We start from the raw sequence: 17,578 nt of genomic DNA, 5'->3' as shown, positions 1-17,578 counted from the left end.
GAGAGCTTTGTCCTATACCCATGCCTGCATTCAGGCATATAGGACCCCTGCATTCAGGGCAGGTCCCCACATGTTTTGGTGTGGGTCTTTTGGGGTTTATCTTGCTTGGGACCCTCTGTACTTGTCTGTTTTCTTCCCCATATCAGGGAAGTTTTCAGTCATTATTTCTTCAAATAGATTCTCTAATCCTTGCTGCTCTTCTTGTCCTCTGGCACCCCACCATATGTATGTTACTTTGTTTCATGTTGTCCCAAAGCTCCCTTAGGCTCTCCTCCTGCTTTTTAATTTTTTTTTCTCCAATTGGTGTTCAGAATGGGCTTGTTCTCTACCTTATCTTCTAACTTACTACTTCAGTCCTCCACTTCTCCTGAGTCTACCATTGAGACTTTCTATCCTAGGTTTGTTTGTTTATTTGTTTTTTTGTTTTTGTTTTTATAATAGCTATATCACTTTTGATTTCTTCCTGATTTTTGCATAAGTTGTTGATTTTCTCATTTATCCCTTTTATGAATTGTAAAACCATTACTCTGAATTCTTCTTCTGTCATATAGCATGCCTTTATTTCACTTATTTCTTTTCTTGGTGATTCCTCTTTTTCTTTCCTCTTGGGATTGTTTTCTTGTCTCCCCATTCTAGCTATCACCAGAAGGTCCAAGCATTGAGTTGTGGGGGGCCTGAGCTGTGTGCAGTGGGCGTGTAGAACCATCCAAGAGTCACTGAAGAGCTTCAACATCAAGATTTGTGGTTGCCAAGGGTCAGCAGGAGCCACACACACCAAGAATCAGAGTCACTAGCACTCAGTGCAGCCTCATGCACACACTAGCATCAGGGTCCCCACATGCACCATGCTGAGAATGAGTCCCCGCTGGAGTGTGCCAAAAGTCAGAATCCTCAAGCACATGCCTGGAATCAGAGTCCCCATGTGCACACACCAAGAATTGAGAATTGGAATCTCTGTCACTCGCTGCAGTTTCATGCGTGCGCTGAGAATTAGGGTCCCTTTGCGCACATGCACTGAGAATTGGGTCACTGGTGCTCAGTGTGTGCACATTGAGAATCAGGGTTCCCGGGCACACTTGGTGAGAAACAGAGTCCCTAAATGTGCATATTGAGAGTCAAAATCTCTGGTGCTCCATGAAGCCTCCTGTGCAGTGAACAGGATCTCTGGCCTGCTTGGGGGGCCAGATTGCACAGCCATCCAGTGTCAGTGGGAGGCCTGCTTGCACACCATGGGAAACAGACTTTCTGTGTGTACATGCCCAGAATCAGTCAGGTTGCATAGCCACCCTGTGTCAGTGGGAGGCCGGCTTGAACGCTGCAGTAAAGACTCCCCGTGTGGCATGCCCAGAGTCAAAGTCAGGTTGCACAGCTGCCATGTTTTGGCAGACCTGTTCACATGGCATGGGTCTAGCAGGTCCTATGCCACTGAAGCGGGCTGGTAAGAGGGGTATGAGCACTGTGACTTACAGAAATCTGGGGCAGGGATGTCTGGAGTTTTGGTGTCTGTGGGACTGCAGTTGTGGTAGCAGGTCTTTGTCCCAAGTGGCTAAAGGGTCTTGGTTTGTATCTGAGGCCAGAATGGGCTAGGATCCTAGTTGCAAGCAGTTCTGCCCTTCAAGATGGCATAGATTCTGTGCCAACACTGGCCACCCTAAGGTGTTTAGTGCCAGCAGGGTTTTACAGTCTAAGACTGCCCAGTCTGCCAACCCCCATAAAAGTCCTGCAGAATCTAACTGTCCCTAGCTCACACACACATGCCACACATGTCCACACACTTCTCTTTTGCTCCATCACTCTCCCACACACTCTCTTTTCCTGACTTTTTGCCAGTTGTTGCCATCTTCCCATATCCCAGAATTTAAATTTAGCCAAAAATTTCTATTATTAGCATGAGCCACTTCTCTGTTTTAAAAACCTGTGATTATTGGCGAGAGCTTGAAGATGGCGACCGAACAGATGGACTTGTTCTGACTCTGGTCCCAGAACAGATAAAAGCAGTGTCTGAGTCGCTCAGGGAATGTTGATTAGCAGCTAAGGGGCAGCAGAACTCTCAAGGAAGGTAAGGAAGGGTCAGCTGTACAGGATTTCCTGATCAAGCGGCCAGCACTGCCGCGGTGACGGCGAGCTACGGGCTACGGGCTCAGAGGGAAGGCTCCGCCATCTTACCAGGAAAGGAGGATCTTCTCTGAGGCCTGGGAAACCCACAGAGAAGGAGTCCATCGTGCAGCTGTGATGCCACAATCGGCGCAAACACGTGGATTCAAGGGAGTTCTTCAACCACCCACGGAAAGGTCAGAGTTTGCGGGGATGGCCTGAGGGATCTGAGTCCCGTGGCACAGGCAGCTAAGGTAGTCGCGGAGCTCCCACGGGGCCCCAACCCCACTGTAGCCGGGAGTGCCTTGCTGTCGCCTGCGCTGAGCTGCACCCAAAGAAGGCTGCAGCGAGAATTCTGACCGGCGACAGCCAGTGCTGGGTTTGGCGTAATCTTCCCCAGAAGCAGGACTTTTTTTAAATGCCAGGGGGACACGGGACAGATTGTTAAGAATCGCGGCTGTCCTGACAAGGGTGGAACATCTGGATACCTCGGCGCCTGATCCTCTTCACCCCCTTGCTCCTGAATACTAGGGAAGGGCTGCCCAGTTTGGCATATCCGGGGAAATTGCAGGGGGAAATTGCCTTCCTGGAAACAAGGGATTGGAGCCAGAAGAGATAGTCTGGGAGCAAGTTGGCACTCTGCCAGCTAGAGCCATAGAGAAAGAAGGCCAGAGCAACCAAAAAGACTGGGAGGTCAAACCGGTAATACTGACACCTAAGGGCTGAATTACAAACTGCCTTTTTTTTTCTTTTTCTTTTAATTAATCAAAAATAAATGGACACAAATAACTAAGATATAGCCTACTTAAAATTAAGGATTACCTTACAAAACTGAGATGCAGTGGAATGCTGGGAACTGCAAGATTCTCTGGTCCGAGAATCAGGTGTGCCAAATACAATAACAGAGGAAGTGAATGACCACTAATTTTACTATTCTTTATTTTATTTTCATTTTTTACATCTTCTATTTAATTTTCATTTTTTACATCTTTTACTTAAGAAACAATTTTTTTTTCTTTTTTCCTTACTTGATTTTACCTTTTCAATTAATACATTTTTCAATCTCTGTCATCACTATTACTACTGCTATTTTGCAATTTTTGTTTCTTTCTTTCTTTATTTTTTTTTTCCTCTCCAGTACCATTTTATTTTTTTCTTTATTTTACATTGGGAGTAACCTTCATTTTATTTTAATCTCTACTATAGCAACATTCAACCCTATCTCAACTCGACCTTTACACCATCACTCTCTTACTAAACTTTACCCTTTTAGTCTCCGGTTTATCCTATCCCTTTTCGGCCTTAGTTTTTCCTCTATTCTTTCTGTATACCCTGTGCTAAAGCTCTCACTATACTTATAGACCTAAGTTTCAACCACTGATCCAAGTGTATAAATACCACTCTCTGCACTATATTAACTAGTTAAAAAAAAAACAAAACAAAAAACTGTTCTCCTCTCTATCCTTTTCTCATTGTTTGTGTGAAGGTTTATTGTGAATTTTTATGCTTTTTAGTAAAATTGTTATGCTTATTCCTGTGTTGTTATTGTTGCTTTGTATTTTTTTTTAAATCCTCTGTTTTTGTTTGTTTCTTTTACTTCTGTATATCATAGCCTTACTTAATAATAGTGGATATTGTAGTTTGTATTAACCTCCAAGTATTGTTACTGGCATTGGCTAGGTTCAGTGGTTGTTCTATGGCAATTTTCTCCACATATATAGTTTGTTTCCCATTTCTCTTTTAGTTTGCTTTCTTTCTCTCTCTCTCTCTCTCTCTCTCTCTCTCTCTCTCTCTCTCTCTCCCCGCCCTCTCTCTTTTCCTTTTTTCCCTGTTTTCCAACTTCATTTTGTCATTACTTTTTTTCTTCTTTTTCTATCTCTTTATCCCTCTTTTTTTATTTACTTATTTTATTTATTTATTTTTAATTTCTCTTTATTTTATTTTTACCTTTCTTCCTTCTCTCCTATCCCCTAATTTGCCTTACTCAAGTGGCCACCCTTATAGAGGTTATTAATATTGTAAATACATTCCTGTTAAGTGCCTCTTGTGTTGTACCTGATAGTGTTGTATTTTGTACCTTTAAGTCAATGCAAGAGAAGGAACACCACATAACCAGACATCCTGAAAAGAGATACAATGGGAAGACAAAAAAATACCCCGCACATGAAAGAAAAGAAGGCATCACCAGAGAAGGAAGCAAACGAGTCAGAGGCAAGCAGCCTACCAGAGCAAGAGTTCAGAATAAAGATCATAGGATGGCTAAGAAGAAATGAGGAAGAACCATGAGGAATTGAAGAAGAACCAAGAAGAAATGAAAAATGACATCGCTACCATGAAGAACTCAATAGAAAGCATCAAGAGTAGACTAGATGAAGCAGAGGATTGCATTAGTGAGCTAGAAGACAAGATGAATAAAAAATACCCAATCAGAGCAGCTCCTAGAAAAAAAGATTAAAAAGCAGGAGGAGAGCCTATGGGAGCTTTGGGACAATACAAAACAAAATAATATTCAAATAATAGGGGTTCCAGAAGGAAAGGAAAGTGAGGTAGACATGGAAAAAGTATTTCAAGAAATAATGACAGAAAACTTTCCTGAGATAGAGAAGAAAAAACCCACACAAATCCAAGATGCTCGCAGAGTCCCAAGCAAAATGAATCCCAGAAGACAGACGCCAAGGCACATTATATTTAAAGTGGCAAACAACAATGACAAAGTAAGAATCTTAAAAGCAGCCAGAGAAAGACAGTAAGATACATACAAAGGAACCCCCATCAGAATAGCAACTGATTTCTCAATAGAAACATATCAGGCCAGCAGGGAATGGGGTGAAATATACAAAGTCATGCAAAGGAAGGGTCTGACTCCAAGAATACTGCACCCAGCAAGGCTATCAATCAAAATTGAATGGGAAATCAGGAGCTTCACAGACAAAAAAAAACTGAAGGAATTTATCTCCACCAAGCCAGCAATTCAAGAAATGCTAAAGGGTCTACTGTAAAAATAAAGAAATAGGAAGTGAAGAAAGAACACAGGGGTATAGAATAAAAATGGCGTCAAATGAGTACCTATCAATAATAACCTTAAATGTAAATGGATTAAATGCTCCAATCAAAAGACATAGGGTGTCAGATTGGATAAGAAAACAAGACCCATACATCTGTTGTCTACAAGAAACCCACCTAAAAAAAAAAAGATGCACACAGACTGAGGGTGAAGGGATGGAAGAAAGTTTTCCAGGCAAATGGAAATGAAAAAACAAGCTGAGGTAGCAATACTTATATCTGACAAATTAGATCTCAGAGTGAAGGACATAACAAGAGATAATGAAGGCCACTTCATAATACTAAAGGGAACAATCCAACAAGAAGAAATAACCCTGGTAAATATATATGCACCCAATACGGGAGCACCCCAATACATAAAAATAACTGCTGGAGGACATTAAGGGAGAGATTAATAGCAATACAATCATAGTAGGAGATTTTAATACCCCACTGTCACCCTTCGACAAATCATCTAAACAAAAAATCAGCAAAGAAATATCAATCCTAAATGACTCACTAGACCAGATGGAATTAATTGACATCTTTAGAACATGCCACCCCAAAGCCACAGAATATACATTCTTCTCAAGTGCACATGGGACATTCTCAAAGATAGACCACATTTTGGGACATAGGCAAAGTCTCTTCAAATTCAAGAAGATAGAAATCATATCAAGCATCTTCTCAGATCATAATGGCATAAAACTGGAAATTAACTACAATAAAAATAATGCAAAGAAATCAAACACATGGAGACTAAACATCATGCTATTAAACAAGGACTGGGTTACCAGAGAAATCAAGGAAGAAATTAAAAACATCCTGGCAACAAATGACAATGAAAACACAACAATCCAAAACCTATGGGACATAGCAAAAGCAGTTTTGAGAGGGAAGTTCATATCTTTACAAGCCTATTGCAAAACACTAGAAAAAATGGTAACAGATGATCTAACTCTACAACTCAAAGAGTTAGAAAAAGAGCAACAAGAAAAGCCCAGTGTAAGCAGAAGGAAGGAAATAACAAAAATTAGAGCAGAGATAAGACATAGAGACCAAAGAAACAATAGATAAAATCAACAAAACCAAGAGCTGGTTCTTTGAAAGGATAAACAAGATAGATGGACCTCTAGCTAGGCTAACCAAGAATCAAAGAGAGAGGACCCAGATAAACAAAATCAGAAATGAAAGAGGTGAAATAACAACAGACCCCGAAATACAACGGATTGTTACAAAATACTACAAACAACTCTATTCCAACAAACTGAACAACCTGGAAGAAATGGACATATTCCTAGAAAAATACAAACTTCCAAAACTCAATCAGGAAGAATCTAAAAATCTCAATAGACCAGTGACTTGGGAAGAAATTGAAACAGTCATCAAAAAGCTTCCAGCAAACAAAAGCCCAGGGCCAGATGGCTTCACAGGAGAGTTTTACCAAACATTCAAGGAAGAACTAAAACCTATCCTCCTCAGACTATTCCAAAAAATCCAAGAGGAAGGAACACTTCCCAACTCCTTCTATGAAGCCAGCATCACCCTAATACCAAAACCAGATAAAGACAACTCAATGAAAGAGAATTACAGGCCAATATCTCTCATGAACATAAATGCCAAAATCCTCAACAAAATTCTAGCAAATCGACTCCAGAAGAACATCACAAAGCTCATACACCATGATCAAGTAGGATTTATTCCAGGAATGCAAGGATGGTACAATATCCGCAAATCAATAAACGTGATACATTACATGAACAAATTGAAAGATAAAAATCCTAAAGTCATATCAATTGATGCAGGAAAAACATTTGATAAAATCCAACACCCTTTCCTGATAAAAACTCTTAACAAGGTGAGAGTACAAGGATCATACCTCAACATAATAAAAGCTATATATGATAAACCCACAGCCAACATTATACTCAATGGGCAAAAATTAAAACCTTTCTCTCTAAGAACAGGAACAAGACAGGGATGCCCACTCTTGCCACTCCTGTTTGACATGGTACTGGAAGTACTAGCCATTGCAATTAGACAAGAGGAGGAAATAAAAGGCATCCAAATTGAAAAAGAAGTAAAGTTATCCTTATTTGCAGATGACATGATATTGTACATAAAAAACCCAAAAGACTCCATTAAAAAATAATTGACTTAATAAATGAATTTGGCAATGTAGCAGGATACAAAATTAATGCCAAGAAATTCATGGCATTTCTATACACCAACAGTAAAACTACAGAAACAGAGACTAAAAAAGCCATTCCATTTACCATCGCACCAAAAAAATTAAGATACCTAGGAATAAATTTAACAAAGGAAGTAAAGGACCTATATGCGGAAAACTACAGGACCCTGAAAAAAGAGATAGAGGAAGATGTAAAGAGATGGAAGAACATACCATGTTCATGGATTGGTAGAATCAACATCATCAAAATGTCCATACTTCCTAAAGCAATCTATAGGTTCAATGCACTCCCCATTAAAATACCAGCGACATATTTCACTGACCTAGAAAGAACTCTCGAAAAGTTCATTTGGAACAATAAAAGACCCCGAATAGCCACAGCAATCCTGAGAAAGAAGAGTAAAGTAGGAGGGAATCTCAATACCAGACTTCAAACTATATTACAAAGCCACTGTTCTCAAAACAGCCTGGTACTGGCACAAGAACAGACATATAGATCAATGGAATAGAATTGAGAACCCAGATATCAACCCAAATCACTATGCTCAATTAATATTTGACAAAGGAGGCACGAATATACAATGGAGTCAAGACAGTTTCTTCAATAAATGGTGTTGGGAAAATTGGACAGACACATGTGAAAGAATGAAACTAGATCACCAACTTACACCATTCACAAAAATAAACTCAAAATGGATACAGGACTTAAACATCAGACGGGAAACCATAAAAATACTAGAAGCATCCACAGGCAGCAAAATCTCAGACGTATGCCAATAGAACTTCTTCACTGATACTGCCCCTAGGGCAATGGAAGCTAAAGAGAAAATAAACAAATGGGACTACATCAAAATAAAAAAGCTTTTTTACAGCAAAAAAAACCATCAACAAAACAACAAGCAATCCCACGGTGTGGGAGAACATATTTGCAAATGATACCACTGATAAAGGCTTAATCTCCAACATTTACAGACAGCTTATACAACTAAATAAAAGGAAGATAAATAATCCAATTAAAAAATGGGCAATGGACCTAAATAGAACATTTTCAAAAGAAGACAGAAGGAAGGCCAAAAGGCACATGAAAATATGCTCAAAGTCACTAATTGTCCGAGAGATGCAAATCAAAACAACAATGTGGTACCATCTCACACCTGTCAGAATAGCCAACATCAACAAATCAACAAACGACAAGGTTGTGGAGAAAAAGGAACCCTCGTGCACTGCTGGTGAGAATGCAGACTGGTGCAACCACTGTGGAGAACAGTGTGGAGTTTCCTCAAAAAACTGAAAATGGAACTCCCATTTGACCCAGTAATCCCACTTCTAGGAATATATCCCAAGAAACTAGAAACACCAATCAGAAAGGATATATGCACCCCTATGTTCATAGTAGCACAATCTACAATAGCCAGAATTTGGAAACAGCCTAGGTGCCTGTCAGCAGATGATTGGATCCAAAAACTATGGTACATCTACACAATGGAATTCTATGCTGCCATAAAAAAGAAGGAATTCTCATCATTTGCAGCAACATGGATGGAATTGGAGAACATCATGCTAAGTGAAATAAGCCAATCAATGAAAGAGAAACACCACATGACTTCACTCATTTATGGATAATAAAGAACATTATAAACTGATGAACCAAAAGAGACATAGAGACAGTAAAGCAGCAAGCAGACTGTCAAATTACAGTGGAGAGGGGAGGAAGCTCTGGGGGAGATAAGAGATCAACCGAAGGACTTGTATACATGCATATAAGTACAACCAATGGACATAAAACTCTGGGGAGGGAGGGTATGTGTGGGAGGGAGGGAGGGCCAAAAAAATACCATAAAATATATTTAAAAATAAATAAATAAACAGGAGATTGTTTGTGAAAAAATAAATAAATAAATAAAAACCTGTGATTATTGCCAGCATGCATCTATTTTCATTTTCTGCTCTTGCTCTATGCAGGAACCTGCTCAAGTGCCTTAACCTACATTAGCTCACTTAATTTTCACACAGAATATACAAGGTATATTTGTTATCATTCCCATTTGACAATTGAGTAAATTAAGGTACAGGGAGGGACTCTTCCTAGGAAGAGACAATTAGGTACAGGCATGTTGCCTTAAGAAAGTCATGCATCCAGGGCAGGAACAGAAATAGGTGCTGGGGCAACTTCTGAGTATCCACCAGGGCACACTAGGAGTCTTGGAATTTTATTTTTTTAAATTCCCTATTGAGTTCCTTCTAATAACTGTACAATTATGGTAGCTTTTTTCTGAGCCCAAATTCCAATCAACCTTAATACCTACACAGGAAAGAATAGTTGACTGAATGCTAGAGCCCAGACAGAATTTTCTGGCTATTTTAACTGCCTCTGCCTGGAATATCTTCTCTCTTCTGGCAGTGACTCCACTTTAGTCCTTCTCCCTCTACCCCAGACACCCCCAAAGGCTCTCTGACCAGCACTTGACAATTTAGCCAAACCACCCAAGAACTTTCTTCTTAAGATTGAAAACACAGTTCCACCCCCACTGCATCTGTATCTTCTCCCTAGACTTACTCCAAGGACATCTAATGACATAATATTTAATATCACAACCCACCCTACATTATCCTAGGCCTTAGGAATGCCCCTAAACCTACCCTTTCCAGGGCCTCACACCTTTCCAGAACAGGATGAAAACTTCTCATCCTTTGTATTACCTCTCAGGTTGAAGTATCTTGGGGTGTGAAGTGGGAAGGACATGAAAATGATGGGTTAGGAGTGCAGAAGGTACTTCCTGTCTGAGGATAAGAGTAAGCTTCATAACTGCAGTTTTGCCCCAGTCAAGCCACAGGGAAAGTGGCCTTGAAAGAAGTTCAAGTTTGCTTTTCTGAACTTTTCTGCTCTGGCATGGGTCTAATTTGGATCATTAGGTTTAGGTTTGTCTACTTGTTGAGTCTCTTTAGACTAAAAATATGTTGTTCACCTTCATCCTCACACTCCATCATCCATTGACTACATAAGCACCCCAGACACAGCTCTCAGATTTCCAGATGATGCTGGGCATTCTGTGAATACATGACTAGATTAAAGAGATAAATTGGCCAAGTCCTACAGTCTTAAGGATCACATTGAATTGGACTGTGGCCACAGGAGATTTATAGTGCTTAGGACTGGTACTTAAATTGAACATCAGAGAATACTTCTTCATTCTCCACCCCAAGCTAACAAGCTCTGAGTAAGGAGAACAGTGACTTACAGCTGGGATGGTTACAGATTCCCTGTGAGGGTTTTAGTCAACATTGGCAAACTAGCCCACATCTTTTTAAAAAATATATATTTTTATTGATTTCTGTGAAGAAGAGAAAGGAAGAGATAGAAACATCAATCCTGAGAGAGAATAATTATTCAGCTGCCTCCTGCATTTCCCCTACTGGGTATTGAGCCTGCAACCTGGGCATGTGTCTTTGACCAGAATCAAACCTGGGACCCTGCAGTCTACAAAGCCCAAATCTTGAACACAAATAATCCCTAGAAGTATTCGAAGCCTGGGGTGCAGTGAGGGTAACTAAACCCAAGTTCTGAATAGATAAACACAAGTTCTGGGCAAAAGGCTTATTATCACAAGGAAAGGTCAGCTTATTGGCATTAAAACAAAATCTCCTCACCACATGCTGACCTAAAAGTTGTGTCAAGATTGCAGTGATGATGTGTCTTACTGCATCCTATCAGGTGGAACTCAGTTGCACTTTGTCCTATTACTGATAATGATCACTTCGATCACCTAATCACACTAGGCTCTGCTATAAAAGTTATATTTACTTCTTTAAAATTAAAAGAACATTGTGGAATGCAATTTAAAACTATATGTATCTTTGTACTCATCAAACTTTTAATTTATGCATTTCTATCAGTAGGAATGGTGTCCTAATTTATTCAATAGGTAATGATAATTTCCTATACATATTTTGCTGCTCAAATTCCATTATTTTGCTGATGGGAGTCCTTTAAATTTGGTATCTTCATCCTTTTGGTATCCCACCATTATTCCTTGAGCATCTCCTTGGCCTCTCCATAAGTTGTTCAAGACTCATCGTACACTTGTGCCTGACTCATGTCTGAGTATAATCATTTCTCAAAGACCCCAGATTTAGTGGAGAATGGTATTTAGAAGGCAAGATCTAGGACTTTATGGACAGACAATGACCTTAGATAGGCTTTTCCTTTATTCTCTTCAGAGTAGAAAAGACAGGGAGAGAGAGTTCCTGTTCTAAGTGAGTCCATAACATCACATCTCTATATGTCCCATCATCCTAAGGGAGAGAATCTCAGGAGAGGTAAGGCTCCCCTCAAAGTCAGGCATGGAAAATGGGAGCAAGGCATTAATCACCATTGTAGGATTTACCTTTTTGTTTCATATCCTTTGATCCTTTTATTTATTTTTTTAAATATATTTTTATTTATTTAAGAGAGAAAGGGAGAGTGAGTGTTAGAAATATCAATGAGAGAGAATCATTGATTGGCTGCTACCTACATACACCCCCCCCTTACCGGGCCCCCCAAACACACACACACCTCATTGGGGATCAAGCCCTCAACCTGAGCATGTGCCCTGACCAGGAATTGAACTGTGACCTCCTGGTTTATGGGCTGAAACTCAACCACTGAACCCCACCAGTGGGGCTATTTTATTTTGCTATACTAAAGGCCCAGTGCAGGAATTTGTGCATGGGTGGGGTCCAGCTGGCCCAGCTCCAATCGGGAGGTTGGCTGGCTGGCCACCATGATCAGGGCTGGGCCAGCTGTGGGAAGGGGGGGTCATGGGCCATTGCCCGGCAAGCCCCATCTTCTGTTGGGGTTGGGGGGGGGACTTATTGGGGGTAGGACCAGGCCATGGGGAGGGGCTGTGGGTGGTAGGCCAGCTGGCCCCACCCCAAAATGGGGTGGGGATGTGCTGATCGAGGTCCCGTGGCCTGGGGAGGGGCCATGGTTGGTTGGTTGGCTGGTCCTGCCTCTGATAGGGTGGTAAGGGCCCATAGAGAGTGTGGCCAGCCAGACCAAGGGGCTTAAGAAGGTTGGCCAGCCAGCCCCACCCCATATTGGGGTGGAGGGTATGATCAGGGGTGGGCCGGCCAGGGGGAGGGGCTGTGGGCCTATCGTGGTGGGGAGGGCTGATCAGGAGAGGGCTGGCAGGGGAAAAGGGTAGGGTGGGGGCATTTGGCTGGAGGCCCACTCTTGATCAGGGTGGGAGAGACCGATTAGGGCCAGGCTGGCAGTGGGGTGGGACGGTGAGGTTAGTCAGCCAGCCTCACCCCTGATTGGGCTGGTTCGCTTACCACAGTGGGTGTCATAATGACCAGTCATTATGGTTGTTATGGCTGTTATGGTTGCTGGCTTTATATATATATATATATATAGATATATATATATTGATAGATAGATAGATAATTATTTTTTAATTTTCAATTACATTTGATATACAATATTATATTAGTTTCAGGTGTATACCTCAGTGATTAGACATTATAAAACTTATTAAGTAATCATCACAATAAATCTCATACCTATCAGACACCATACATAGTTATTAGAATATTATTGACTATATTCCCAACGCTGTATTTTGCACACCATAACTATTGCCTGTGATTAGAGTACTATATTGGTAAAGTATGAAAAAATGAATTAGACTGGGGGACTATCATGGTAATTAGGTCACAGAAACCATTCTACTAAGGCCTAACAGTGTCTACCATAGTGTGGGCATGTAGTAATTGTTTTGTAAAAAGTAATTATAAATAAGCATTTTAATGAATTTTCTGATATATGCTAAATCTGTTCACCTAGTGAGTATAGTCTGCCATTTTTGCAAATAAGTTTTCTAACTTTTTTTTTTTCTTTTTTAATATTCTCTTGGCTCCATTGATTTCTGCTTTTGTAATCCCTACTGTGTGTACATGAAAGTTGATATATATTGCCTTTCTCTTTCTCATTCTACTTTAGAAGACTTGTGAAAAATTTTCTAAAGTCTCTTTTGCTTTATTATGTTATATACACTAGAGGTCCAGTGTATGAAATTCATGTATGGGGTGGGGGAGGTTCATCTCAGCCCTGCCTGTACCCTCTCCAATCCGAGACACCTTGGGAAATATGACTGCTGGCTTAGGCCCAATCTGGGCCTAACTGGCAGTCGGACATCCCTCTCACAATCCTAAATTGCTGGCTTCTAACTGCTCACCTGCCTGCCTGCCTGGTTGCCCCTAAGTTCCCTCCCTGTCTCCCCTGCCCTCCTCCCTCGCCAGCCTGATCAGCCCTAACTGCCTTTCCTGCCAGGCTGATCACCTCTAACTGCCTCTGCCTGCCAGCCTGATCACCTGTAACTGGTCCCCTGCCATTTTGGTTGCCCATAACTGTCCCCTGCTGCCAGCCAGGTCGCCTCCAACTTTCCCCTTTCTGCTGGCCTAGTTGCTTCTAACTGCCCCCCACCACGCTGGCCTGGTGACCCCTTACTGACCCCTCTTCTGGCCTGGTCACCCCTTACTGACTCCCTGCTGGCCTGGTTGTCCCCAACTGCCCTCTTCTGGCCTAGTTGCTCCTCACTGTCCCCCTACTAGCCTAATATCCCCCAACTGCCCCCACTTACCAGCCTGGTCACCCCTAACTGCACCCCCTGCCAGCCCAGTCATCCCCAACTCTCCCCCTTGCTGGCTTGGTCACCATGAACTGCTCCTCTGCCAGCCTGGTTGCTCTTCATGTCCCTCTTCCCCCCCAACTGGTCTGGTTGCCTGATGCAGCCTGCTTGTTCAGTTGTTTGGTCGTCTATCACTAACTCCCTGTTGGCCTGGTTGTAGGCAGTCATCTTGTGAGAGTGTGAGGGTTAATTTACATATTACCTCTTTATTATATAGGATTGTGCAACCTACTGTTCCAGTGTCTCCATCATACTTTAAAATGTTATCATATTTTTCAACTTTATTATTGCCTGTTACAGAAATAAGCAACATTCCTCTAAATCTTACCAAGATTACAAACAGACATTTGTTGTAATTCCTAGTATTTTTCTCATTTAAATTTCTAATGATTCATGTGCAATGACTTTTCTCTTTATAACAGTTTAATTTTTTTAGTATCTGAATTTAAATGGATTTTGCAGATGATATATGGGTTTCTGGACAAATTTTTCTTGAATAGTTGAAGAAGAAAGGAGCTGTTCAAATCAGTTGTAGTTTTACTTTGCTGAACCAGAGATCTTGAATTTTATACATATGAGGGGGCAGAAGGAAGAAGGGGGTAAGGATGATGGAAAATAAAGATGTAGCTGTCAGAGAGGTAATTTTAATACCTCTGGTCTTATTTTGAGTAAACTGTTGTACCTGATAGTTAACCTGGAAAGCCCTCCACCCCGCCCTTCTCCAAATGGTATAAATAACGCCACTATGCAAGGACCTCACTTTACCTGGCATGCTGTTTGTACCAACCACAAACACAATTTGAGTACATGGTCACTTCTCATTGGTGTTTGGCATCTGGTGAATTATTTCGCTAATTAAAAATGGTCTAGACTTAGCTTTTCCTATAGTCCACTGACATTGGAATGTTCTCAGTGTTAAAACTAGTGGTGTTGGTTGTATGTTGTTGCTGATGTTTACCATTAGGAGTGGTGCCTATCAGGGGCACTCTGTTAAAGATGAAAGGGAGTCTCTTCCCCTAAGCTCTTATTTCCTAAGCACTATTTTCCTTTGCATGAGTTGAATTATAGATTGAACATCTCTTCTCACTCAATGCAAATTTCCCTATAAAACAGAAGAAAAAAAAATTCCTTTTAAGTTATTGACAGAAATTCTAGATCACTGGTATGAATTTTATTACAGATTATCATTTGATGACCACATTTCAAAAACGCTTTTGCACTTTTGAAAAGGAAGAGGAAAGATAAAAGTGTAATGTTAAGAATACCATACACATTGATTGCTGTTTAAAAACAAAAATAATCAAAGAAATATATCAACTATATTTTATTTCAGTTATTTGATTGTTGGTATAAATAATCTACTAGTCCATTATTAAAGTTCATACTCTGATGGAATATATGCATCCTATTAAATTAATATTTGAGTGATCTCTTAACTACCATATTCTATGAAAAATAGAATTAGATACTAAGCATTCCATGTATAAATAATTACTTAAAATTTTAAAATTATAACAATTTTAGAGTGAGTGAGTCTTTAAATGTGTCCTTCTTTGGCACAGAATAATGTCTTTCTCACTGAAATTCATTAAAAATTGTAATTATTTTGTCTTATTAATATGAAAATCTTGTAGCAGATTAGTTTATATAAAAGTTAAATGTGGTGTAATTTCTGAATAAAAACAAATACATCTTTGATTTCTTCTTAGTAATTTGAATATTGAGAATTATCTATATATTAGATACCCAGTTCAGGAAATTCATGCACAGGGGTGGGGGTGTCCCTCAGCCCAGCCTGCGCCCTGTCCAATCTGGGATATCCCTCTTATAATCCAGGACTGCTGGCTCTTAACAGTTTCTGCCTGCCAGCCTGATCACCCCCAAACTGCTTCCCTGCCAGCCTGATCACCCCCAACTGCTCTCCCCTGCCGACCTGGTCACCCCCAACTGCTCTCCCCTCCTGGCTTGCCAGCCCCCAACTGCCCTTCCCTGCTGGCCTGGTCAACACTAACTGCCCTCCCTTGCCAGCCTGATTGCCCACAACTGTTCTCCCTGCTGTCCATCTTGTGGTGGCCATCTTGTGGAAGAAATCTTATCACAATGTGAGGGCAGCCATCTTGTGATGACATTGTGCGAGAGCATGATACCACCTAAGCTTTTGATATATAGGATATATAAAAGCCTAAGCGACTGTTATAACCAAATGACCAGAATGACCAGTCGACCAGTCATTATGACGTGCACTGACCACTGGTAGGCAGATGCTCAACACAGGAGCTGCCCCCTGGTGGTCAGTACTCTCCCACAGCCAACCCATGGCCTTTCCCCACAGCTGGGCAACCTCCCATGACCCCTCCCCCTCCCTGGCCAGCCAATCCCTCTCCCACAGTCCTTCTCCCCGGCACACTGGTCCTCCCATTGGCCCTGATGGGGGACAGGGGGAACTGACCAGCTAACCTCCCATGGCCCCTCCCCCCAGCCAGCTGGTCCCTGATAGGCCTCGATTACCAGCCAGGCTGCAGGACCCCACCCATGCATGAATTCATGCACCAGGCCTCTAGTTTGAACATAATTGTAAAGGAAATTGAAGTTATATTCATTTTTAACTTTTTTGACTATACAATATTTGCAAAATAACATTAGTTGTTACATATGTAATTGTAACTAAACTTAATAAAATATATAATTTTATGTTACATAATTTTAATTTTACTATAAAACTGAAAATAAAGCAACTTTATCAATGTTTAAATGCAAAAATCCCTGTTATTTCTCTGAAATATACAATGAAATACAAAATACATAAAATGAAATCAAATGTATAAGCAAATTTATAAATGACACAGAAAATAAACTCTATTATTTGAAATTAGAAATCATATACCTGGAGCTTAAGGTATCACAGTATAATTCACATATTTTATAAGTAATTTCAATAAAAAAATAATTTTTTACTTATACATAGTCCCAATCAATAGACAAACTTCACATTTTTGGAGATCTTTATTAATCCACTACCATACTCCTGCTCTCTGTTCTTGGTTTCCAGTGCTTTCAAAAAACATGAAGTCCTAAATAAAAACAAAATACAGAAATGAGTTTTCAGTAATAAAACTGAGATCAATTCTTCATGCATAAATGCTAAGGGATATGAAATATGATGAAACAGAATGACACATCTGCTAACCAAGAAAATTGACTATTATAAATAGATCTGGGAAAAGTTGATAGCTTCAGCTTCCCATTTTAATAGCAATTAAAATCCTATAATTCTGATCACTTATTAATATCTGTATGAATTTAGTTATCTGATAATTTCTCTCAACTTCACTTTTTCTCAGGTCTCCTGTAATGACTCTTTTTGAATCTTTCTTCCTAAACTTTTTATATTCTTTCTCTAATAATATAACTTTTCTTAAGACTGCAATACCATATACAACTTTTAGATTTATTTCAGGGCATCTTAGAGTTAGAATACCACTTAGAATTGTTTGGCCCAGTTTTATGATTTCTCTTCCAAGTATTCCCAGCTGGCCTCACTCCATCAATGCCTAACTAGATTTTCTCCTCCATGACTTAA

The 17,578-nt window shown here is 40.4% G+C and overlaps 1 protein-coding gene across 2 annotated transcripts in view; it reads right to left on the bottom strand.

Annotated features, from left to right (window-relative positions):
* Positions 1–16,892: 16,892 nt before the first annotated feature.
* Positions 16,893–17,578, bottom strand: part of PLSCR1 (phospholipid scramblase 1) — a 35,677-nt gene continuing 34,991 nt past the window's right edge. For both annotated transcript variants that reach the window (XM_036443751.2, XM_036443752.2), the window contains exon 8: positions 16,893–17,069. In XM_036443751.2, coding sequence (XP_036299644.1) covers positions 17,013–17,069 — 57 coding nt within the window. In that variant the 3' untranslated portion in view covers positions 16,893–17,012. The remainder of the gene's footprint in view (positions 17,070–17,578) is intronic.

Source organism: Pipistrellus kuhlii, unplaced genomic scaffold (assembly GCF_014108245.1).
Source record: "Pipistrellus kuhlii isolate mPipKuh1 unplaced genomic scaffold, mPipKuh1.p scaffold_m20_p_2, whole genome shotgun sequence".
NCBI classification, from domain to species: domain Eukaryota; kingdom Metazoa; phylum Chordata; class Mammalia; order Chiroptera; family Vespertilionidae; genus Pipistrellus; species Pipistrellus kuhlii.
Note: the sequence above shows the minus strand (reverse complement) of the source record. Positions and strands in the feature narration are given on the sequence as shown.